Consider the following 24,013-nt stretch of genomic DNA (forward strand, 5'->3'; position numbering starts at 1 on the left):
TATGAAGTATGTTATATAAAGTAATAATAATTGAAGGATCATAAGAAATAAGGGTATGATTGATAATTGAGAGACTATATTTAGTAAAATTATATTTTATTATTTTTAGGTGATTGTATAAAGTAAGGGATTGCTAATAGCAATCTCTTTCCATTTTAGTGCCCCTTCTTCTTCTAATATCCTAAATGTCTCTCATTATCCTCCGCTATCTTGTATGGCCCTCTTTGCCCTTTTGTGCAGGGCCCCCTAGCCCAGACTCACATCACCCTCATGAAGCCTCCATCCCTAGTGTTGATGACTCCCCCCATCACCTCTTCTTTATTCGTGGCTCTCATCTCCTTGTTGCCATATGTGACACTCATAGTCTTACCCACTTTCACCCCATTTCAGAGAACTTTATCATCTATGACGTACATCGAGTCTAGTATTAAACTTATAGGCATATGATATGGATCAAATAATGGGGGTGATCAGTTGGTCGGAAAGCATGGAACATCTAGGTATTAGTGCACCCACAATGCGGATATTGCCTGTCGTTGGTGTATTGTTCTTACGAGATCGAGAGTATGATCATATGACATTAAGGCTGGCATTGAGGAGTTGGTCACATCATTGTCGATCTATCCAATTAATACCATGATATCGACTTGGTAGGGCACACATGTCGACCTCATAGTGCCAACATGTCCATCACATGGTTTTATAATGTGAATAATATGAGGTTGGTCATCGTTGTGTCAGTCATGTCATTTTGCTCATAACATAATTAATAATTTACTTGGACATATAAAAAATAAATTTAATACTTATTTAATAACAATTGATAATAATAAAAAAAAAGACAGGTGGACATATGATTGTCGCATTGGTTCTAATCGTCGACAATCTTGCATATCATCCAATTGCATTCAAGAAAGCGCTCAATCAACATAATGATGTCAATAATAATGCTTAACGGTTCAAATGATTGTTTATGCTCCAGTAAATTTCAACAATTCAGTGAAACTACTTACAATGAAATAATTACCCACAAAATATAGATAGTTGCATATCTTTTATATAAAAGGCCCCAACTATGTCTATCCATCAAATCCAGCTATTTGACAAATAGGTTCCTAATACAAACTATTACTGTTATTTGCATTCTAACTTATCCAGCTTTTCGATAGGTTTCATCAAGTATAGTCCTGATTTAAGTTTTGCAAGTCGAATGATCAGCTCCTACTCGTTCTCGGCATTGATCTTATAACGAATGTTCCCAATCAAGTTGACTTTACATCGTAAACTTGGTAACTATATAAATGATAAGTCAACTTAATCAACGTCAGACTAAATGTTCTTATCAACATACAACCAAATTGAATATGGAGATTTCCTATACTTTCTTTTTTTTTCCTTCGAACCCTAAACCAATTTTCTAGTGAAACATGATTTGTTGTTGACTTTATTATATTCATCTTCCATATCTAATGTCTTAGCAAAGGTTTATTCTAATGGTAAGATAACCCAAGTTACTTTAATAGATTAAGTTGACCTCAAATGGTAAGATAACCCAAATTTTATCGATGGAATCGATAGAAAACAATCTTGTTCGCCTCAATGACAATAAAATTTAAACCATCCTTTATCTCGAAGCATACCTTGTGTCATTGTCACTCAAGAATTAATATTTTTTTTAATGGGATGAAACTAAAATAAAACAAAATATTTTGCTCTTCTTAAAGTGAGAAATTAAGAAATTGTTAAAATGACTTACTAACCAACAATTGCTTTACAAATCAAGTTGTTGTTACCTTTGTTTTTTAAAATATTTTTTGTTTATGATTTATTTATATTTAAAAAAACTAAACATTATTGATTAGTCCAATTGATGAAAATGTTATAAACATACGTATATTTATATATGCAAAAGATATAAGCTATGTCATCACTGATTTGACACTTCATCCACCTTGTCAACTCAATACGTTAGCGGACTGCATCACGTAATCAACACAACAATGTGACTATAAATGTTTGAATGACTCGAAACATGACAATTTACATCTATCGCTAAACGCGGAGATAATTAACGTCAACAAAGTCATTTAAGATTAAGCTGTGGACAGAAACATGGACGGCTACGATTTCTTTCTTTACATATTCGGGAATCTTAATGCTGCAGACGTAAACAAAAGCAATCTTCTCCACTTGATCTCATCTAACCGTTATCGTCACGTCCCTAACTCGACTACAACAATCCCAATCGAAAGATGGACGGCCAAGATTCCTTGATTTATATGTTCGGGAATCTTAATGTAGATGTAAAGAAAGCGTCTTAGCCCCGGTCCCCAAACCACGCGTCAAAGGCACCACGCCATGCGCCGCGGACGGGCCATCTCCACCACGCTTCACCGGCTCACTCGCCGCCCCTTCCTGATCCCTTACGCTTTAAACGTTCATGACCCACCCACCTGACCCAGTGATCGGTGAGAAAACCCTTCGTTGTTCCGCAACCCCGAACCACCTGGTAGAATGGCGGTGACCACCACGAAATTGGACACCGGCGAATCGCTGCACTCCACGTTCGCTTCCAGATACGTCCGGGCATCCCTTCCCAGGTTCATGTCGCCTTCCTTGGGCTGCAAGCTTTTGTTCCTTTCCTTCGTCATTTTCCGCAACAAATGCGTGAAAGAAACCATAAGCGATCACTCATGTCTATATTAATCGAAGTATACCAGCGATTCAAGGAAGAGAGGAAGATACAATCTCTAGCCGATGACTCTCTCGGCGGTAGCATCTGATGCCGATGATTCGGTCGCTTATACATTCGCTTCGCGATACGTTCGCGAGGCTCTTCCCCGGTTTATAATTTGTCTTTGATTCTTTGATAGTTATGATCATCGTCGTTTGGATTTGATCCTGTTTTTGTGTGATTTTGCGGTGCCGATGACAGGTTCAGGATACCGGAGCAGTCGATCCCCAAGGATGCGGCGTACCAGATCATCAACGACGAGCTGATGCTCGACGGGAACCCGCGGTTGAATCTGGCGTCGTTCGTGACGACGTGGATGGAGCCGGAGTGCGATCGCCTCATCATGGCGGCCGTCAACAAGAACTACGTCGACATGGACGAGTACCCCGTCACCACCGAGCTCCAGGTGAGGCAGCGATCTGCTTTGTAGTCTCAACTCTTTGTCGAGTACATCATTCGGTTCTATTTGTTTATCTATTTAAAGCCAAACTGGTAGATCAGATCGTTTCTCCTGCATAATAATCCTCGTTACTGGGGTACATGACAGAGGTCTGTGTTATCTGAAGGTGGTCGAGAGAATACTGACACGGGAATGCCTCCCTGACACCGGTCCTCCTTGAGAGCAACCATCTGTTGAGTGCTACAAGTGGAGATTAAGCACTTAGTTCCTTTCTTTTCTGGACCAGTGGTTTCTATTCGGGAACTCCATGTAACAGGGTAGGAGAACCTCAAACAAGAAAGGTAATTGAGCAATGATGGAAATGCAAATTGTTGTTCGAGGACTTTGTCTCGAGTAATTGGACAAATTGGATCCTGTAGAGGCGTAGAACTTTTGGTCCTCTGTTTTGTTTTTTTTGCATCTTCAAATGGTCTTTTAGATCTTTCAATAGGCCAATGGCTATCAGTTGATTAGTTTCAACAAGGGTCAAGCTAACCCTTTATAAGGATCCCATGGAATTATATTCCATTTCACCGCAGTTCTATCTCAATTGAGAAAGGAATCAGGTTCACTGATTGGATCATATAGGATAAGAGTTCGGAAGCCTAATGTTGTCCCATATAGAGGTAAATGGAAACAGAGGATCTATGCAATTGATCCCAACGCTAAGAACAATACCTTCTTGTTATTGTTGGAATTGTCGACACTGGAGTTGTAATTCTGCAGTAGATTTACTGCAATGTTCTTTCTGATTCTCCGAGTATTGCAGGAATTTTCCTTCACCTTTGTCGATTAAGTATTAGCATAGTTCTTACCATGATACATGATATAGCTTATATGATTGTTTTTGGATATGAGAATCATGCTACCAATTGAATTTATGGGTATTGGCATCTTTTGCAGAATCGCTGCGTAAATATGATAGCCCACCTTTTCAATGCCCCGATTGGGGAAGACGAAACGGCTGTTGGAGTTGGAACTGTGGGGTCCTCAGAAGCAATCATGCTTGCAGGGCTTGCATTCAAGAGGAAATGGCAGAACAAAAGAAAGGCAGAGGAGAAGCCTTACGACAAACCCAACATTGTTACCGGTGCAAATGTTCAGGTAGTAACATCCTTGGCTCATTTTGAGTATCCATGCCATCACCAAATTTCCATTTGTAATTTTATTTCATATATATCACTTGATATGTAGGTTTGCTGGGAGAAATTTGCAAGGTATTTTGAAGTTGAACTGAAAGAAGTGAAGTTGAAAGAGGGATATTATGTAATGGATCCTGCCAAGGCAGTAGAAATGGTTGATGAGAATACGATATGTGTTGCTGCCATCTTGGGTTCAACTCTCACTGGAGAGTTTGAAGATGTTAAGCTTCTAAATGATCTCCTGACAGAAAAAAACCAAGAAACTGGGTGAGTTGATTTGGTCTTTGTAGTTGCACCGGACTTTCACACAATATTCACCTAAAAAGCTCTGTGTTTCTTGCATAACCTTGTGATCGACCATTCTTTTTTCCATTTGGTCTTGAGGATAAACTTACAAATAGACAAATCAGCATGTCGATTGTTCTAACCTCATAGCAGATTGACCCGTTAGTTTGTGTTCCTATTATTTTTTCCCAGCTCTTGATATTTTTGTGGCAATGGCTCATATCAGCTCCGGTACATGTCATTTTAGAGATGGAAAAAAACCATGATATAGAAGAATTAACTTTGTCCCATGATCTGCAGGTGGGACACACCCATACATGTCGATGCTGCAAGTGGGGGATTCATAGCGCCTTTCCTCTATCCTGAACTAGAGTGGGACTTCCGGCTCCCTCAGGTGAAGAGCATAAATGTCAGCGGCCACAAATATGGCTTGGTTTATGCTGGAGTAGGTTGGGTTGTCTGGAGGAACAAAGAGGATTTACCTGAAGAGCTTATTTTCCATATTAATTATCTTGGTGCAGATCAACCTACCTTCACTCTCAACTTTTCTAAAGGTATATTAATTAGTTTCTTCGTTGTAAATGTAACTTTCACTGAATGTGATGTTTAGCATGGAAAATTTGTTGATGGAAACTATTCTATCTTCTTTTTCCTGCAGGATCTAGTCAGATCATTGCACAGTACTACCAGTTTATACGCTTGGGCTTTGAGGTATCTAAAATACTTGCATATGTTCTTCATTAATGTCGAGATTCTATTTTCTGCTTCAGAGAATTCTCAGATTAGTTTACCATAAATTACATATTCCGAAGCATCTCGACTCCTTGTAACCATTAGGAAGATTTATTCTTCATTCTGGTTTTTGGCAGGGTTTCAGAAATATCATGGAAAACTGTATGGAGAATGCCAAGGTATTGAAGGCGGGCATCGAGGGGACAGAGACATTCGACATTGTGTCCAAGGATGTGGGTGTGCCGCTCGTGGCATTCTCACTCAAGGACAGCGGCAAGTACACGGTCTTCGACGTATCGGAGACCTTGAGGAGGTTCGGATGGATCGTTCCCGCGTACACCATGCCTGCCGACGCAGAGCATGTTGCGGTGCTCCGCGTGGTGATCAGGGAGGACTTCAGTCGGAGTCTGGCGGAGCGCCTCGTGACGGACATCAAGAAGGTGTTGACAGACTTGGAAAACCGGTGGACGAAAGCCACCATGATCACCCATGTCAAAGCCGAGGAGAACCCGGACGGCGGCGGCGCCGTCGTCCCCAAGAAGAGCGTCAAGCAGACGCACGAGGAGATCGCCAGATACTGGAAGCGATTGGTGGATCGTAAGAAGACCAGCGGCGTTTGCTGAGCGCAGGGTTCGCGGTAGGCCGCTCTGTTCTTGCAGCATAATAATGGGTTTGCGTGTGGTTTAGTTATGGTTTGGCGATTAAAGCTGCTAAATAAACATGAAGTCCTTTTAAGTTTTATTGCGTGTGGTTTGAGTGTGTTGGTTGGATATTGAAGCCGATTTGGGTTCGTTGTGTATCAGAAATTACAACATTATTTCTTTATATCTGATGTGATGAATTTCATATTTGTTTTCTATTTTGATTCTATTTACGTATATTTTCATTTTAACTGATTATTTTCTGCCCAAGTTATATACAAAATTAGATGTAAATAGTTTTAATTTCAACTTTGGTTTCCAAACAGAGTTGTCTATTTTAATTTTAATTTTTAATATTTTATAATATTGTTTTCATATAGATTTCTTATTTTGAATCTAATTCTACTATTATTTGATAGTTTTTAACATTAATTTATAAAAAAAAATGAAATTATAATATTGTTTTCGTATTGATTTCTTATTTTAAATCTATTTATACTATTATTTGATAATTTTAAATCTATTTCCTCAGTGTGGGTTTGCTCTCTTGGAGAAGCAGACACAACCACAAGCCTAACTATTGACTTCTTCCTGAGGAAGACTTCTTAGGAGTGGGCGGCAGAGACCGACTGCCTCCAAGTCAAAATGCAACTTTTTTGGTGTAATATAAATTAATATTTCCACCAACTGCGTCCACAAATGAGAAGAAGCAGTGCCAATTAACTGGTCAAAAGGCTCCTAATGATGCAATCCAAGCACAATTGAGATGCTCACCAATTTACGATCCATGTATTAAGATCTAAATTGCAGCAAAAGCACTCCAAATCACTTACAAAAGAGAAACTGACCTCAATTGATTGATGTCAATCAAAAACCTTCCGACATAGGAAGAACACCCTCAATATAGACCAATAAAAATACTTCGATATCTTAAAACATCCAAATCCCTATCTATAGCTTCATCATTTTTCTTATACCCAACCCAATCATTCACCGGACAACTCCTCTGCTCATCTCAACTCTTTCTGCCATCACATAATCACGCAAGCATTGGGGTTCTCCTCTGCACTCTGTACACAATAGTACGTGGTCATACAAGGATTGTAAGCCTTGTATGCCTTGATGAGCTCTGCGGTCAGTTCATTAGGATCCTTTTTCTTCTCTTCCTCCTTCTTCTTCTCCGGCTCTTTCGCCGGGCCGACCGAGACTATCGCGGCGCACCAGTGTTTCCTCAGCTTGCCCACCACAGCAATGGGGTCAACGATCCCGATTACAGTGAGCTTCATGTCCTTCATGTCCATAGATATCGAATCGATCCCTATTATCGTACAGAATTATAAGTTTACGAGGAAGAATAGTACGGTACACAGAGAAAGAGGTCCGATTGATTACCTTGAAGGCTGGAAACTGCTTTCATCGCCTTCTTCTTATCCTTGTCATCGTGGACGTCCACTTTCACCACAACCTTCTGCCATCATGCCAAGGAATACATCTATATATTAGCCTTAACGCAGATCCAGTTAAGGAACAGACGCAGAGAGCGAGGTAGAGGAGAAGAAGAAGTCAGAACTGGAACCTACCTGCGCTTCTGCGGACATCTTTAGGACTCTGAACTGACAGGAGGAGAGATGAACACGGTATTGGGACTACTGGTTGCCTCGGGGAGACCGATGTGAGGTAAGCATGTGAGGAGGGAGTCTCGGATTTATAGTGGTGCGGGCAGCCAAGTCTTCGCACTATGCGAGTCAAAGTCTCCATGGGTGAGGAAGGTGAGAGGAGGGCTCTTCTTCTTCCTCGTGCCAACGGGGCATGGCAGCCGCCGAAACAGTTGTCACCCTACCCTCAACATTAGCAAACGAAAATTGAACATAATTAATTCTTTAGCTGATTTATATCATCTAACGATGACTTTGTTGACTCAATTGGTTCTTTCGATCTTGTGGATCCTAAATATCTATTTTCTTGAATGACTCACTTGCCCCTACACCTTTTAACATAAATCCTTTTATTTACCTTCATAAATCAATAATTTGGACTTAAAATATTTAATATATAGATATGTGATATCACCTTAAAACTACGATTCGGGTAATTAATAGAGTTCGACGATAGTCATCAATTTAATAGGATCAAATTAATCTTTTGTTTATTGTTGCCATGTTCGAGAGAGGGAAGAAGTTTGTCCATTACTCATCTGATGGTTAAATTAATATACGTTCATTGTAGGGAAAAAAAAATTACAAAGAATCATAGCATTCCGTTTTAATTTAATAAATTCAAGATAAAAATATACCTAAAGATATTATTTTATATATTATTTATCTTATATGATCATCATTAGTTATATAATACTCATGTTGAAATGAGTTGATTCCTTGCTTCACAATGTAGCAATGATCAACATATCATATCCATTCAATCGACACGTTCCACAGAACTCAATCTCTTATGATTAGAGAAATTTTTTAGGCATGCCCCTAATAATTTTTTTAAGGAGTCTCAATTTTAAACCCTCAATTAGAATCAACTTAACACGATTTTATTTAACTTTGTATCTTAAAATCTAAAATTTTTAAAAGATTTAACTTAGAGACCAAACATTTTATTTACACATATAATGTATAAATATTAATCAATCTCACTTGACGTCCATTGTATATAATAGATTGATACGTTTTAGATACCATAATGGGATGAGATAAGATGGCATTCGTTAGCCACACCCTAACATAAAAGCCTTCTCCTATAATAATCCCAAGAGATCGAATGTGACTATTATCATAGATAATACAGTAAATAAGATATACGATGTAATGCTTGTATATATTCATATCTTTCGGTTTTATTCATGCTTTGCACAATATGTATTGGGCTTGTAATAGGATTAACGACTCTATTTTAGTTGATTTTTGTTATTCTCTATTGAAAGTATACTTATTAGGGAATGACATGTCTATTTGATGTGTTATCATATCCTAGTTGATATGCGATGCATTTATAATATAGCAATTGTCAACATATCATATCCATACGTTTGATATGTTAGATAGAACATAATCCCATATAGTTAGTAACATGGCATCAATTAGAATGTCAACCCAATCCCACAACTAGACAAGTGGTATGTAATCTTATCTCATAACTATGGCTCAAACAAAATGGTACATAATCTTACTGTCCATTAATGATTGAATGATATGCATATTCACATTAGATTTTGATACTTATTTAAATTCTCCGATCCCCTTTAATGATTTAAGCATTAGAGAGAACTTTTAAGGTATGCCCCAACAATTTTCTACGTGATCTCGACTTGAATCCTCTCATTGCCCGATATCTCAACTATTAACTCCAAAATCCGACTTAACATAGTTTTACTTAATTTTGTATCTTGCAATCCGAAATTTTGAGAAGCTTCGATTCAAGTCTAAACATCTTATTTACATATATGATACGTAAACATCAATCAATCTCACTTGACATCCACATACGATATGTGGATACGTTTTAGATATCGTAATGGGATGAGATGATATAGTAGTCCTCGGCCACATTACAACATAAATTTTTTTTCCCACAATAATCTCGGTAAACTATTCAAACCAGATAGAATGCGACTACAACCATTGCTTATGCTTAATCCCAAAAGCATAAAGGATTTATTTGAGTAATGATTAATCCCAAAAGCTTATGCTTATTTATTTTCGACGATAATGAGAGAGTACAGATAAATTAATTCGAAAAGCATCCATCTGATTCCCACATCAATGTTATCACCCACTTCACAAAGTCAACCCCGGTCAAGTCAATAATAATTCCACATATTCAAGAAGTGGACCACCACAGTGCATAATCGAGTCTTCCGTTCACCGACGTGAATTTTCTTTATTTTTATCTTTTTTTAATTATTTTCGGTTGTCCGAAATATTGAAGATGACGTAAGTGCCGGCCCATCGCCAGTTTAGGCCCAGACAGCATACCAATCCGTTTGCGGACGTGGCGAACTCCAATTGGCCACAAAAGGGACCCACACTGGACTGGGACGTGTTTGGCTGAGGTCAGCTTACTTTGACCGACCACATCACCAATATCTCTAGAAACCAATTGGATGCGGACATCTGCGTCCAATATAATACGGACGCGATAGCTATCACCGGTACATCCCACTTGGGCTGGACAGTCGTGTATGACAGCGTACTAAATGTTTGACTAGTCAAAATGTGTGAGAGACCCAGAAAGAATAGGTTACCAAACATTTCTTCTCTTTGATTTTTTATTATTCAATATAAATTATTTTATTTGATAAAATTATAATATTAATATGAGATGAGAGATTAGAAAGAGTGAAAACTGATGACATGTATTGGATTCGACTCACAACTTAATAATTTTAAGTTTTGGAATTGAATTGATGATCAATCTTATATATGTTAATCTTGTTTTTCACATCTTATTCTAGTTTCTTTAAAGTATATGAAGGAATTATGTGAAATCTTAATGAAACGAATTCCCTTTTGGAAACCATAGCCAAATGAGTCCGGAGTTGATTTGTAATAATTTTAACCTACAACTGGATTTCCTTAATCCTTATTTGGATACAAAAAAATTAATTCTATTGATTATGATTATGTGAGACATTTCATGAAATTATAACTCTCAACCATAATAAGCTAATTAATTTTGACTTTTCTCCGGTCTTTTGTGTGTACTTTTCCTCTTTGTCTCACTTTGGAAACTGTTGGTATTTGATTTTGACACCTTGATCGTGAATTTGGACGTCTATCAGCTATACATTTGCGTATGGACGAATTTTTCTTTTTTTTTTCCTTAGGAATATTCTTCGCTTGATTGATCTTCTTTTTCTTTCATTTTTCTATGACCGTTCCATTAGGTCAGTCAATCCAACTATAATATTTTTACACTATGTTATCGTATTTTTAATAATAATAATAATAATATATTATAACGCAATACAAGCATATTATAACATAGTATTTTAATATAAATTTGATAAAATACTATGTTTGGTACTTAAAAATACTATAATATAATATTTTTGCACTATATTAATACTGTATTAATATTTATACGGAAAAATATGTAATGCTAAAATGATACGTGAACAACGCAAGATGCGAGGATTGTTGTTGTTAGCGCGTTACTATCAAGTCAATGAAATATTAGATTAAATATGTATCGGTAATGGTGAGATTATAGCACCGTTGACTAGTCTAAGCTCGTCATTGGCACAAAATTAGGACTTGAAAGCTTAGACTAGTCAAGTGGCCAATAGCTCCTCTCACCTTCTTGACTCGTAAAGGAAGACTTGGATGCTCGCAGTCTCATTATAAATCTGAGACTCTTACATGCTTGGCTCAAATCAGTCTCCCATGCCTTGTTCTTCATCTCGCTCCTCATGTAAGAGTGCTAACGTTCCAAGTTGTAGTTTCACAGTAGTAATTCTTATCATCTCTCTCTCTCTCTCTCTCTCTCTCTCTCTCTCCAAATAATATTACTTGATCTGGTTGTAGTCGGATGTGTTGAAGGTGGAGCTCCACGATGACAAGGATGAGGGAAGAAGGTAACGAGAGTAGTTTTCAGCCATCGAGGTAAAAGCTTTGTTCACCTCGCCATTCTTTTCTTGACCTTCGAACCACGTAAGCTATGTTTTCGTGCATGAACTTTAACGTGATTTTGTATCATAGCTGGGATCGATTTGATATCCATGGAAATGAGCCAGTTGAGATATAGTGTTTCGTAAATTAGAATTAAGAGATCGAAGAGTTTAGGAGATGAGATTGTGAGTGGAGTGAGGAGTATAATTTCTTTTGTTATTATGAATTATTGAGGTAATTGATTGTTTATTTTCTTTTATCAATGATTTATTTTTCCTTTTTTGTGGGAATTGACTAGAAATAATCCCAGCAAGTCTCATTGATGGCAGAGAATTGAGGATTTCCGAGAAGGAACTAATTATCGAGTGGGTGTCGTGAGACCACATCGCACCTCCTTCAGGCATATTTGGTCAAACCATATCTTCGCATGACTTTGACCAGTTCAACTTAAATAGTCAATTTGCAATTTCTGGGTCTTATTTTAGTTAGTCAACCAGCTGCCTTCACACATATGCATGGAATCAACTATCAATCATAGCTTATTGTTTATCTCTTATTCGCAGATCTACTAATAAAGTCAAATTTGTAGTTGAGTCAAGCCTTTATTATTGTTTTCCTCCAACCAATCATCACCTAAGAGTGAAGTATAATACATTTTGTCACCAATCCCATAGTTTGGTAAATCAAAAACAAAAGAAAATTCATCCTTATTCTTAGACCTCAGGATGAGAAGAAAAAACCTTCAACCGAAGACTCCTCAATGTATCTGTGCATTTGAGGAAGCTGAAAGCATGAGAATCAAGCACTGGGGTTCTCCTCGGCACTCTGCACGTAATAGTACGTGGTCATGGCATCAGCATCCTTTTTCTTCTCCCGGTCTCCTTTCTTGGCCTCCTCCTCCTCCTTCTCCGGATCTGTTGCCGGCCCGACCATCGCGGCGCACCAGTGTTTCCTCACAGCTTGCCCACCACACTCATGGGGTCAACGATCTCGTTCTTCGTGTCCATGGATACAAAATCACGAAGTGGAAGATTACGAGACACAGAGAAAGAGGTCTGATTGATCACCTTGAAGGCTGGAAACTGCTCTCATTGCCACCTTCTTGTCCTTGTTATCGTGGACGTCCACTTTCACCACAACCTTCTGCAATCACACCGAGGAATACAACTGTTAGAGATCCAAGGAAAAGAACACGAGGAACTGGTAATTGTTGCTGTAGCAGCAAACTTTCTTCTTTAATGTATTAGAATTGGAACTTACCTTCATGTCAGCTGACATCTTCTTCAAGAACGAGAGGCGTGGATGAAGGAAAGCTACCACAGTAATGATACGAGGTAAGCAAGTAGAGTCTCAGATTTATTGTATGGGTTAAATAATCTGTGAATTTTATTTAACTTAAATTATTGATCAAAATATTTAAATTAATAATTAATAATTATATATTTATTAAATCTTTATAATTCAATCTTAATTTCATTCATTTTCGATATGAAACTAATTGAGATGTTACATTTATAATATTACGAGCAACTAAAATTATTTGATGGACGACTCAAAGGTGAGAGGAGGCTCCGACTCTAATGATCGCTACAGTCTATTCTCATCGTTAAAACCCACATTTAACATTATTAACTCTTATCTTCTCTTAAATTCACCTATGTATTCTGAAAACAGTATACATGATTAACGATTAAGTATTTCCTATTAATATTATTTTTTTGATGGTGGTGAACATTCGAGAGGTAAATCTAGAGTGCCGCTTGATCGACAGTCCAGGGCAGGACAGCATTCGGGTCTGTTTGGCGACGTGGCGAACTCGGACTGGTGATAGCGACGTGACGTCACCCGATCGGTCGACGTTGGTGTCAGCCAATCCGATTTCCAGAATAGGGTCGGTATGCATGCGAAAGCATGGATGGTTCTAGAACGCTGTATTGGTTCGACCCACTGCCGACGAGAGAGAACCGAACCGAACTTGGATTCCAATTCGGCCGAGTCCGAGTCAGGTACCCAAACCTGATTTCGTGTTTTTATTATCCTTAAGATGATCGATTTTGCTACACATATGTTTCCTATCTGAATTCCTGTGAAATGAGTGCATCACTAAACCTTGGGGTTTTGAGTGATTCATTGCTGCTTGCTTTTGCAAATCCAAAAAGTAATTAGGTCTGATCATATATAGAAATTAAGATATGACAAAATAACAATACGCTTTCAATTTTCTTGACCAAGAATCTCATCTGATTTTAAATTTCTTAATTTAAATACCTGATTTATGAATTTTTAACTAGACACATTTAACGTTAGCTAGTAGCTCCTGATACCGACGTCGATGATTATACTACAATCACAATATGGTGATTGGGCGCATATCTTCGTAGCGATCGATAATTTTATATGATCATATTTCAAATTAATTCCTATGATTCTTTTGATTTATCAGAAAATTATCATCAGTATCCTTAACTTATATAAGAAAAATACTCTTTATCATTTTCGATGTAATTTTATATAATTTTCTTTTTATCCTATTTACTAGATTTGATTTGGATTGCAACGAAAGTGTCACGTCGGAGTTGACGACGTCCATCGGAACCGCGTGGCAGATGACCTTTCAAAGTCCGGTTCCAGAAAACGACGAAGGATTCGTAGCAGCTTCCGCACGGCTTCCTCGCAACTTCCTAAGACCGTCTATTATATTTACGTAAATTTCCGTCTCTAGCAACACCTCATCCCACGCCTCGTTCCTCGTCTCAACACTCGGCGGAGAGGGCTAAAAGATGGCCGCGGACATGAAGGTGAGTTCCAGTTCTAATTCTCCAACTTATTAGTATCGGGAAAAAAGTTTCACGATGCAATTGCCAGTTCCTTCTCTCTACCTCGCTCTCCGCTTCTCTTCTTTTTGTCTGAAGCTTGTAGTTTCATTCCTTGGTCTGATGGCAGAGAATTGTGGTGAAAGTGGGACTCCACTGTGACAAGGATAAGATCAAGGCAATGAAAGCAGTTTGCAGTATTGAAAGTAAAGCCACAGCTCGCTTCACCACTCTTTTCCGTGTGTCCAACCCGACTTCTGAACCACGTTTTTTTCTGTATCCTAACAGAGGTTGCTTCAGTATCAGCGGACATGGAGCAGAAGAAGCTCACTGTAATTGGGTTCGTTGACCCCATTGTTGTGGTGATCAAGTTGAGGAAATCCTGGTGCACCGAAATACTCCTCATCGGCCTGGCAAATGAACCGGAAAGAGGAAGGACGAAGCAAAGAAGGGAGAGGCGGAGAAGAAAAGAGCTGTTAATGAACAGATCGCCGAGCTTACGGCGCCATAACAAGAATATTAGAGGGCTCATCCTCCTCAGAAGCCAATCGAAGCTTACAGACAATTCTTTGGATACGGTGTAGAAATCAAAAAGATATCCCTCTTGCCTTCGGCTGACTCCCAAGCGCTAACAAGTCTAAAAGGAGTACTCGTCGTTGGAATAAATACTATGCTCAGATTGTATGTTAAATGAGCCGATTGGGAGTCGATTAAATAAGTTTTGTACTACCATATTCCGTAAGGGGGCAAGAAAAGATTCAAAGAACAGCAAAATAAATCTGTTTTGTAGCATACGTAAAATAGTTGTCTGTATCACCTGTTCATTCAAATCCAAAGCTCCCGAGTGATACATCCAGTAGTCTTCGTTGCTTCTTTAGTCACACAAACCGCATCATGCCATCGATTCGAGGACTTTTTCTGATTCGAGGCGAAGGAGACGACCTATATTAAGAGACAAGAAAGGCTGTAGAGCAGTAAGCTAAACACATTTCGCTGGATCTGCATGCATGAGGTAGATCACTGGATCGCCTGAAATGGGAAGATTAATCAGTGAGCAGCCTTTCCCTTGTCTTCACCCTGGCGACGGAGGACCGGCACGGGCGCTGACCTCGCCTTTGGTGCAGTCGACGGTACTAAGAAGCCCACGAGGCACTTGACGATCCTCTTCAGTACCTGCCCCCTATTTGGTATATACCGCGGATGGTGGCCCGGTCTGGGGATTGGACTCGGCTTCTCTCCTTCTCCATGACTGCGGACTGCCATCGGTAGGAGATTACGGCCTCGGGGATCCCGCTTTTTCTCTCTCTTTCTCGCCTACTACTAATATACTTATAGGTGGGCAACGAAAACGAAGTGGGTTCTATGATTCTGTGGAAGTTTTCTCTGCAGCTTCTTCGGTGCTCCTTCGTGACGGTTGCTCGATCACCCAGTTGAGATGGGCACTCGGTTGCAAGCACACTGAGCAGGAGCATGATTTCGAGGAAGACGCACGGAGCTGGGGCGAAAGAGTGATAAAGTGCTTGCAAGTCAACATAGGTTGTTTCTTCCTGCGGAGTGCAGAAACAATGGGAAGGAAAGAGATTGCAAAGAAGCACAAATGTGAACTTAAACCTTCTGGAAACAAAACAAATATAATTCTCTCCACGCGGAAATGCTTAGACGTTACCAACCATGTCAAAGCTAGTGCACAATTTTCAAGTTTGGCATGCATGATTCCACTAGGATCGAAAGAAACACGTAGTCGTTCTCGATATCAATGCACATCTTGAGTATAACGATCCTGAATTCAAACTATAAAAGATACCCCAAGTGTGTTTCTTAAGATATTAAAAAATTCTTAGGGTTTTTAAGCATTTAGCTTCGGAAGACTTAGCACTTATCGATATCTCATTTCCTAGACTAACATTAGAATCAAAGGGAATTTGTTGGGGATGCTCCTATGTAGTTATACAAGGTTTGAAACTGTTGTGGTCTTCATACCATCGACCGAGAGTCGACACAGCTCGGTCTTGACCCGTAGGCGTGAAGTCGTATAGGTCGCCCTTGTAGTGATCTGACAGGGTGGTTGACGTGACACCGAGGTGTTCGTGGTGGCTCGGAGGTGGCTTTAGAGGAGTCTCCGGCTTTCTAAGGTAATCTCAAGATTGGTCCAAGGTGGGCGCTCTAGTCACCTCGGGGTCCTACATTAAGATCAACATGGGGGGGGAGAGATTTTTCGACCTGACCCCTCTAACACTTAAGTTACTATTGTGGAGTTGTGAGAGTGAATGACATATAGTGAGAGAGATCTGACCCTTGGGCAGGTGTTAAGGTTCAGCTTCATACCTGGGAGGCTGAGGAGTCTATTTGTAACGACCTCAATGCCTTCTTCTTGTCATTTGTCCACATGAGCACTAGTCCAAATGACCCCCTACAGCCTGTCACTCATAAAGGCTGACCAAGGGGGGAGGAGATCTGATCGACCACTTGAGGACCACTGCTCTAGGTGACCGAGAACGGCCTCCCATGGACTATTGTCTATGGGTGTCGATAGGTCATTACCTCCCCCATGTTGTTGTTGAGTGGGGGTTGATGGCCAACTAGCGAGTCATGATTAATGCCAGAATATTCTCTATCATTTGTTCTTCCTTTTGAAGGCATGTCTCGAGGCTCTTGCAAAGAGGTTTGAGGCACATCATTCAGCCTTCTCGTTGATTAGGGTATCCTTTCACTACTCGAGTTATATCGATTTGGATATCTAAAGTACATCAAGTTTATGCTTTCGCCATAGAGGATATCTTGGTGTGGTTCGGATTTCCCGACTTACACACCTTAGGCTCATTTGACTCGGAGCCTCCGCTATAGTAGAATCTTAGCACAGGTCAAATTTTTCGACTCACATGCTTGGGGCACATTCAACCCGAAGCCTCAATTGTAGTGGAAATATTGGCATGGGTCGGATTTCTTGACTCACATGTTTCGAGCATATTCGGCTCGGAGCCTCCGCTGTAGCAAAAATCTTGGCATAGGTCATATTTCCTGACTCACATGCCTCAGGTATAGGGAAATCTAGGCGCAACATCACATGCGCAACGAAAGAACATAAAACAAAATCTTAAATTTTTCATAAAGGTATCCACGTGTGAGATAGATGTATTTTACCTAGGGAGAACATATATCCTTGAATCCCTATATATCTATAGGAAATGATGAAGGAGGTCAAACGTCCTCCACTTTATCTAAGGAGGAGAAGGGGAGAGGATAATAAGAGGTGGCAACCAGGAAGCCCCAACCTATGCGCCTTTAGTTCCCTCCTACTTATAGATGCCCCTAGTTAATCCTAATGGATCATACTCTATTAGGTACATGATCTGCTAGTCATAGGTGCCCAGCAAGCCAATCACGTGAGTGATGGCACGTGTGACTTGATACAGAATCTTTTTGCTTATTATATTATGGCGTATATCACTTTATAACTATTGCATAAATGCATATATATTGTGATGTCCTTGGATTTGTGCAATGGGAATCGGATCGTGATGAGATCACGATAATGAGATCGATTCACCTTTAAATACATATCCTAAATAATCCCGGTCATAGGTTACTCGAGAGGGACATCGTGATAACCGGATAGACTAGTGTGCTGTATACCCGTCCATATGATGGATGCAGCTGGTCTCATAGCTGCTCGTGTAGGGACACTAGGGATACAGTACAGGTGCTCATTGGAGAATGAGTTCACTGATTGATCCGCTTACGGAATGCTGGATGGTTGATGATGCCTTATTGTCAGACAGCGATTCCATAGTCCTAGTGGTGTATCTGGTCCTTAGACTTGAGACACCAAGGATGTCCTGTATGAGTGCTCCACTCTTTGATACCAGACTTATAGGTTTGACTGTTCTCAGATCTAGTACAGCTGGTCATTGGGAGTGGTAGTCGACCTTACGAGGGCTATTGAGTGTCGACAGAGGATCATCCACTCTCGGCGTCATGAGAGGAATATCCTATGTGTTCTTGCTCAGACAAATCCCTGGCCAGGGTCATTCGGGTTGAGAGAGAAAGAGTTCTCCGGGAGAATCCGATTAGAGCGAGACTCGAGTAGAAACCGTATGAGTCTGACAGCACCATGCTCGATATACGGTCTCTGGGATATTAGATGGATGAGGGACTATAGGTACATGGTAACTGAGGACAAACAGGCCCAATGGATTGGATTCCCTTGTATCGTCTGGGGACTACGGCGTAGTGGCCTAGTACTTCCGTAGTCGATGAGTCGAGTGAATTATTACAGAGATAATAATTCACTAAGTTAGAAGGAGTTCTGACAGGTATGACTCACGGCCAGCTCGATATTGGGCCTAGAGGGTCACACACATATGGTAGGCATTGCGATGAGTAGAGGTTCGGATATGAGATATCCGACGGAGCCCTTGTCTTATTGGATGCAGATCCAATACCCACTAGGGAAAGGACCCATTAGGGTTTTGACACGGGATCTCTATAAATAGGAGGGATTCACAGCCTCATAGGCTAGAGTCTTTGCTTGCCCTTCCTATTCTCCTCTCCCTCTCCACCTCAGAGTAGGCCTGGAGTTTTGAGGAGCGTCGTCGCAACCCTGCTGTGTGGATCACCGCTAGAGAGGAGGACGCTTGACCTCCTTCACCCTCTCCTAAGGATCTGCAAGGAAACAGGGATATACGATCTCCCTAGGTAACACAATCTCTATACGCAGTTTTGTGTTTTTGCGGATTTTTGCGCACCAATCTTCGCACGACGACGAACATCTTTTTGGGGAATCGGGGATTTTTGTTTTCTTGTTCTTCCGCTGCGCATATGATGTCGCCCCCAATGATTTCCCAACAGTGGTATCAGAGCCAGGTTGTTCGTGCGAATGATTGGTTTTGAACTGCGTGTATTGTGTTTAGGAAGAATTTTGACGTCAAAATCGTTGACGCAAAAGCGAAGAAGGGCAGCAACGGTTGCTGCCCTCGATCTGCATGCCTGCAGCCACCTGCAGCAGCAGCCGCAGTCGCAGCCAGGCAGCACAGCGCCGGCGCATGCGCAAGCGCTGTGCCTGCAGCAGCCGGCCGGCGGCCTGCTTGCAGCAGGCTTGCGGCCGGCGGGGCTGGCAGCGAGGGCTGAGGCACCGCAGGGCAGCGGCGCCTGTGGCCGCTGCTCCCACGGGCAAAAACCCCGTAAGGGGCGGCCGCCAGCGAGGCAGCACCGCCTGCGGGCGCTGCCTCGCCGGCAGAACTGCCCGCTGAGGCGGCGACGCCCACAGGCGAGGGCAGCGCCCCGCCCCTCGCCGCACAGGCCGCCGCCGGCAGGGTGGCGGCGGCGGCAGCAGCAAAAAGGAGAAAGGGCATTAGGGTTTTCTGGAAAAAAGACAGTTTTGCCCCTCGGAATTTGAGAAATTCCAGTTTCTGTCTTTTGTCCAAATTACGAAAATACCCTTAGGAATTGAGAAATTCCCTACATGTCCCTGATTTCAGAAAAATATTAATTAATTAAAAGGTTTAGTTGATTATTATTTTTTATTAATATCTAGTAGTCCTACATGATGATGATTATTTATACATGTGATGTATGATGTGTGGACGGATGATCATGGACCGTGTGATGTGTGTACTTGTGATTATTATTATTGAGGTCTGCGAACCTCCATTATATTTCTCGTTTATTGTCGGGCCTGCGTGCCAATGATTAAGTTGTAATCACATGAGGAGGCGCAGCGGGAGCGTGGATGCGACAGCGGGACCCACGAGACGGACGATCGTGATGCATGGAGATGCATCAAGATGTCGACGAAATCGACGAGGACGAGATGGACGATCACAGGGCATGGAGATGTACCGTTGCACACATAGATCTTGATGTGAGTGATTAGGCCTACTGGCTCGGGCCTAATCATATTAGGTTGTGGTCCATGATCATCTGATGTGATAGCTTATACACATACTAGATAAGTATATATATTTGCATGCGATGTAGATATATATTAAATATGTATATGTGTGACATGTCATATTAGGAGACCAAATTATAGAAACATCTCTCGATAATATTAAGTCGGTAAACGTGAGGCAATTAGATTGACCCACGTGGCCTTCCATCGTTATGAGTAGGAACCGAATCCCGGTGTAGGTTGAGTTGGTCGAGTCCCTCGAGACTCACCTGTATCGCGATTCGCTATCTTGCTTACGACATAGAGATGTCACCGGTGACCTGAGGACATGGTATGCTTGGTCGAGTCCCTCGAGGGTATATCATCAAATCAGACTCATCTTGTAACGAAGGTGTTGACTTAACCGAGCATCATGGTTGGTCGAGTCCCTCGAGGCCATGGTGATTCGGAGGCCGAACAGGACGGGAATCACAAGGAGTTGTGATCGGTAAGAGTTGCCTACCTTTTAGGCTTAGTGTGATTGGTCGAGTCCCTCGAGGTTACACTAAGACGCTGATTGGATCCTGATCCCCACTAGAAGTCTGCCGGAGACTTCCGTTTCACGTGTTGAGGGTGTCGCGTGACTCGTGAGTAAAATAGTGGGAGCATATTAAGATAGAAGTCCATATCTTGATAGTTTACTTCTTGCAAAATCTGCATGTTATTCATTTTTGCTACATCTTTATTTTCAGAAAATGTCGCTTTCAAATCCCTTACGTGGCATACTTGATGTCAACCGCCTCACTGGTCCAAATTATACGGATTGGCTCCGTAACTTGAGAATTGTTCTCACAGCAGAGAAAATCGTGTACGTCCTTGATACAGTGATGCCTACGCCCGAAGAAGGGGCAAGCGAGGATGAGATCGCTCGCTACGTGAAGTACATTGATGACTCCACTCTTGCTCAGTGCTATATGTTGGGCTCTATGACTCCAGAGTTACAGAGACAACATGAAAAGATGGATGCCAGATCCATTCTCCTACATGTCCGTAAATTGTTTGAGGAACAGGGAAGGACTCAACGATATGAGATATCCAAGAGCCTTTTCCGCGCTAGGATGACTGAGGGGACACCGGTTCAGAACCATGTCCTAAAGATGATTGAGTGGATAGAGAAACTCACAGGTCTAGGAATGGTCCTAGAGGATAACTTGTGTGTGGACATTGTGCTTCAGTCCCTACCAGATTCCTTTTCACAGTTCATAATGAATTTTAATATGAACAAGCTTGAGGTGACTCTCCCAGAGCTCCTCAATATGTTGAGGGAGGCAGAGAATACTATTAAGAAAGAGAAGCCAGTTCTCTATACTGGTGAGACCAGAAAGAAAAGGAAAGCAGAAAGGTCCCTTAAGAAGGGAAAGGGCAAGGGCAAACAAGGTAAAGCAAAGGTTGCTAAGAAAGACCCAACAAAGGACAAAGGCCAGTGCTTCCACTGTGGTAAAGATGGGCACTGGAAGAGAAACTGCAAAGAGTACCTTGCAGTGAGGGCGAAACAAAAGCTTGATGAAGCTTCAGGTACATTCATGATCAGTCTCCATTTGTCAGACTCTTATGATAACACATGGGTATTAGATACCGGTAGTGCTTATCATATATGCAATTCATTGCAGGTTCTGGCAAGGCCTAGGAGACTAGAGAGAGGCGAGATGGACCTAAAGATGGGTAATGGAGCAAAAGTTGCTGTATTAGCTGTTGGCGAGGTCGCTCTACATCTGCCTAGTGGAGCTTTTATTGCATTAGATGCATGTTATTTTGTTCCTTCTATTATCAAAAACATTATTTCCATTTCATGTTTAACAGTTAGTGGATATAAATTTGTTTTTGAGAACAATGGTTGTTCGATATTATTAGATGATAAGATCATCACGAAAGGAACATTGCATAATGGTTTATTTATGTTAGACACCACTCCACATATCATGAATGTAAATGTGTCTAAGAGGAAACGAGATGAGGTGAACAATGCATACCTGTGGCATTGTAGGCTAGGTCACATCCATGGAAGAAGGATTCAAAAGTTGCTAAATGATGGATATTTAGATCCATTCGACTATGTGTCATATGCAACTTGTGAGCCTTGCATTCGTGGAAAACTGACCAACTCTCCATTTAGTGGAACTGGAGAGAGAGCCACTGAGTTGTTGGAACTCATACATAGTGATGTATGTGGACCCATGTCAACTCATGCCATTGGAGGTTACTCCTACTTCATTACATTTACTGATGATTTCTCAAGGTATGGATATGTGTACTTAATGAAGTACAAGTCCGAGGCCTTTGAGAAATTCAGAGAGTATAAGAATGAGGTGGAGAACCAGACTGGAAAGAGTATCAAAACTCTTCGATCAGATCGAGGAGGTGAGTACTTAAGTACAGAGTTTACTCACTTCCTCAAGGACCATGGGATATTATCCCAATGGACACCTCCTTATACACCTCAGCTCAATGGTGTCTCTGAAAGGAGAAATCGTACATTATTAGATATGGTACGGTCCATGATGAGTTTCGCTGACCTACCCATCTCATTCTGGGGATATGCCCTAGAAACCGCAGCTTACCTTCTGAACAGAGTTCCAACTAAGTCGGTAGTGTCTACACCATATGAGATATGGAAAGGGAAGAAGCCTGATCTTAAGGTTGTTAAGATTTGGGGCTGCCCTTCCCACATTAAAAGACACAACCCCGACAAGTTAGAATCAAGGACAGAGCGATGCAAATTTGTGGGATACCCCAAGGAAACTTGTGGGTATTATTTCTATCATCTCGAGGACCAAAAGGTCTTTGTAGCTAAGAGAGCAGTGTTCCTTGAGAAGGAACACATTCTTGGCGGAGACAGTGGGAGAATGATAGAGTTGAGCGAAGTTAGGGAACCAAGCTCAAGCACCACTCTACAGCCCGAGTCTGTTCAGGTACTTAATACACAAGTATCAACTTTACGCAGGTCTGATAGAGTATCCCATCCTCCTGAGAGATATGTGGGACATATTAGAGCAGAGGATGTAGAGGATATTGATCCTCAGACCTACGAGGAGGCTATTGTGAGTATAGACTCCGGGAAGTGGAAAGAAGCCATGAATTCTGAGATGGATTCTATGTACTCCAATAAGGTTTGGAACCTAGTTGATGCACCCGAAGGTATTGTACCCATCGGTTGCAAGTGGATCTTTAAGAAAAAGATCGGAGTAGATGGAAAGGTAGAGACCTATAAAGCAAGGCTAGTGGCTAAGGGGTATCGTCAAAGGCAAGGTGTTGACTACGACGAAACTTTCTCACCCGTAGCAATGCTAAAATCCATCAGAATTCTATTGGCTATTGCAGCACACTATGATTATGAGATCTGGCAGATGGATGTGAAAACCGCATTCCTCAACGGGAACTTGGAGGAGGAGGTGTATATGATGCAACCTGAGGGATTCGTGTCCAAGAACTGCCCAGATAAGGTGTGTAGGTTGCTTAGATCCATTTATGGACTAAAGCAAGCTTCCTGAAGTTGGAACATAAGATTTGATGAGGCAATCAGATCTTATGACTTCGTTAAGAACGAAGATGAGCCTTGTGTATACAGAAAGGTAAGAGGGAGCGCTATTAGCTTTTTGGTGTTATATGTGGATGACATCCTCATCATTGGGAATGATGTAGAAATGCAATCCACAGTAAAGACTTGGTTATCTAGACACTTCTCC

General features: G+C 41.1%; 3 protein-coding genes across 19 annotated transcripts; 2 read left to right on the forward strand and 1 right to left on the reverse strand.

The window, feature by feature from the left end:
* The first annotated feature begins 2,445 nt into the window (after positions 1 to 2,445).
* Positions 2,446 to 6,157, forward strand: LOC135585001 (glutamate decarboxylase 5-like). Of its 2 annotated transcripts, none has more exons than XM_065122005.1 (7): positions 2,446 to 2,600; positions 2,936 to 3,140; positions 4,077 to 4,277; positions 4,368 to 4,582; positions 4,901 to 5,154; positions 5,259 to 5,311; positions 5,470 to 6,157. In XM_065122005.1, exons 1-7 carry the CDS (start codon positions 2,515 to 2,517, stop codon positions 5,953 to 5,955), a joined length of 1,500 nt encoding a protein of 499 aa, XP_064978077.1. In that variant the 5' UTR covers positions 2,446 to 2,514; the 3' UTR covers positions 5,956 to 6,157. The 2 variants fall into 2 exon arrangements, with proteins under 2 accessions (XP_064978077.1, XP_064978076.1); XM_065122004.1 differs by lacking the exon at positions 2,446 to 2,600 and adding an exon at positions 2,687 to 2,843.
* A 583-nt stretch (positions 6,158 to 6,740) lies between these two features.
* LOC135619731 (heavy metal-associated isoprenylated plant protein 39-like) lies at positions 6,741 to 7,710 on the reverse strand. Its single transcript, XM_065122007.1, has 3 exons — positions 7,554 to 7,710; positions 7,366 to 7,441; positions 6,741 to 7,291 (listed from the first exon to the last, which is right to left on the reverse strand). Exons 1-3 carry the CDS (start codon positions 7,569 to 7,571, stop codon positions 7,005 to 7,007), a joined length of 381 nt encoding a protein of 126 aa, XP_064978079.1. The 5' UTR covers positions 7,572 to 7,710; the 3' UTR covers positions 6,741 to 7,004.
* A 3,599-nt stretch (positions 7,711 to 11,309) lies between these two features.
* LOC103995268 (heavy metal-associated isoprenylated plant protein 39-like) lies at positions 11,310 to 15,257 on the forward strand. Of its 16 annotated transcripts, none has more exons than XR_010489466.1 (7): positions 11,310 to 11,391; positions 11,505 to 12,791; positions 12,860 to 12,922; positions 13,329 to 13,594; positions 14,128 to 14,386; positions 14,532 to 14,607; positions 14,690 to 15,257. XR_010489466.1 is itself a non-coding variant. In XM_065122006.1 (6 exons), the coding sequence occupies exons 4-6, from the start codon at positions 14,369 to 14,371 to the stop codon at positions 14,983 to 14,985; spliced, it is 390 nt and encodes a 129-aa protein (XP_064978078.1). In that variant the 5' UTR covers positions 11,321 to 11,391; positions 11,505 to 12,922; positions 13,329 to 13,594; positions 14,128 to 14,368; the 3' UTR covers positions 14,986 to 15,257. The 16 variants fall into 16 exon arrangements, 1 of the variants encoding a protein (XP_064978078.1); XR_010489469.1 differs by having other exon boundaries at positions 13,341 to 13,594; XR_010489471.1 differs by having other exon boundaries at positions 13,360 to 13,594.
* The last annotated feature ends 8,756 nt before the right edge of the window (positions 15,258 to 24,013 follow it).

This window comes from Musa acuminata, chromosome BXJ2-8 (assembly GCF_036884655.1).
Source record: "Musa acuminata AAA Group cultivar baxijiao chromosome BXJ2-8, Cavendish_Baxijiao_AAA, whole genome shotgun sequence".
Taxonomy (NCBI): domain Eukaryota; kingdom Viridiplantae; phylum Streptophyta; class Magnoliopsida; order Zingiberales; family Musaceae; genus Musa; species Musa acuminata.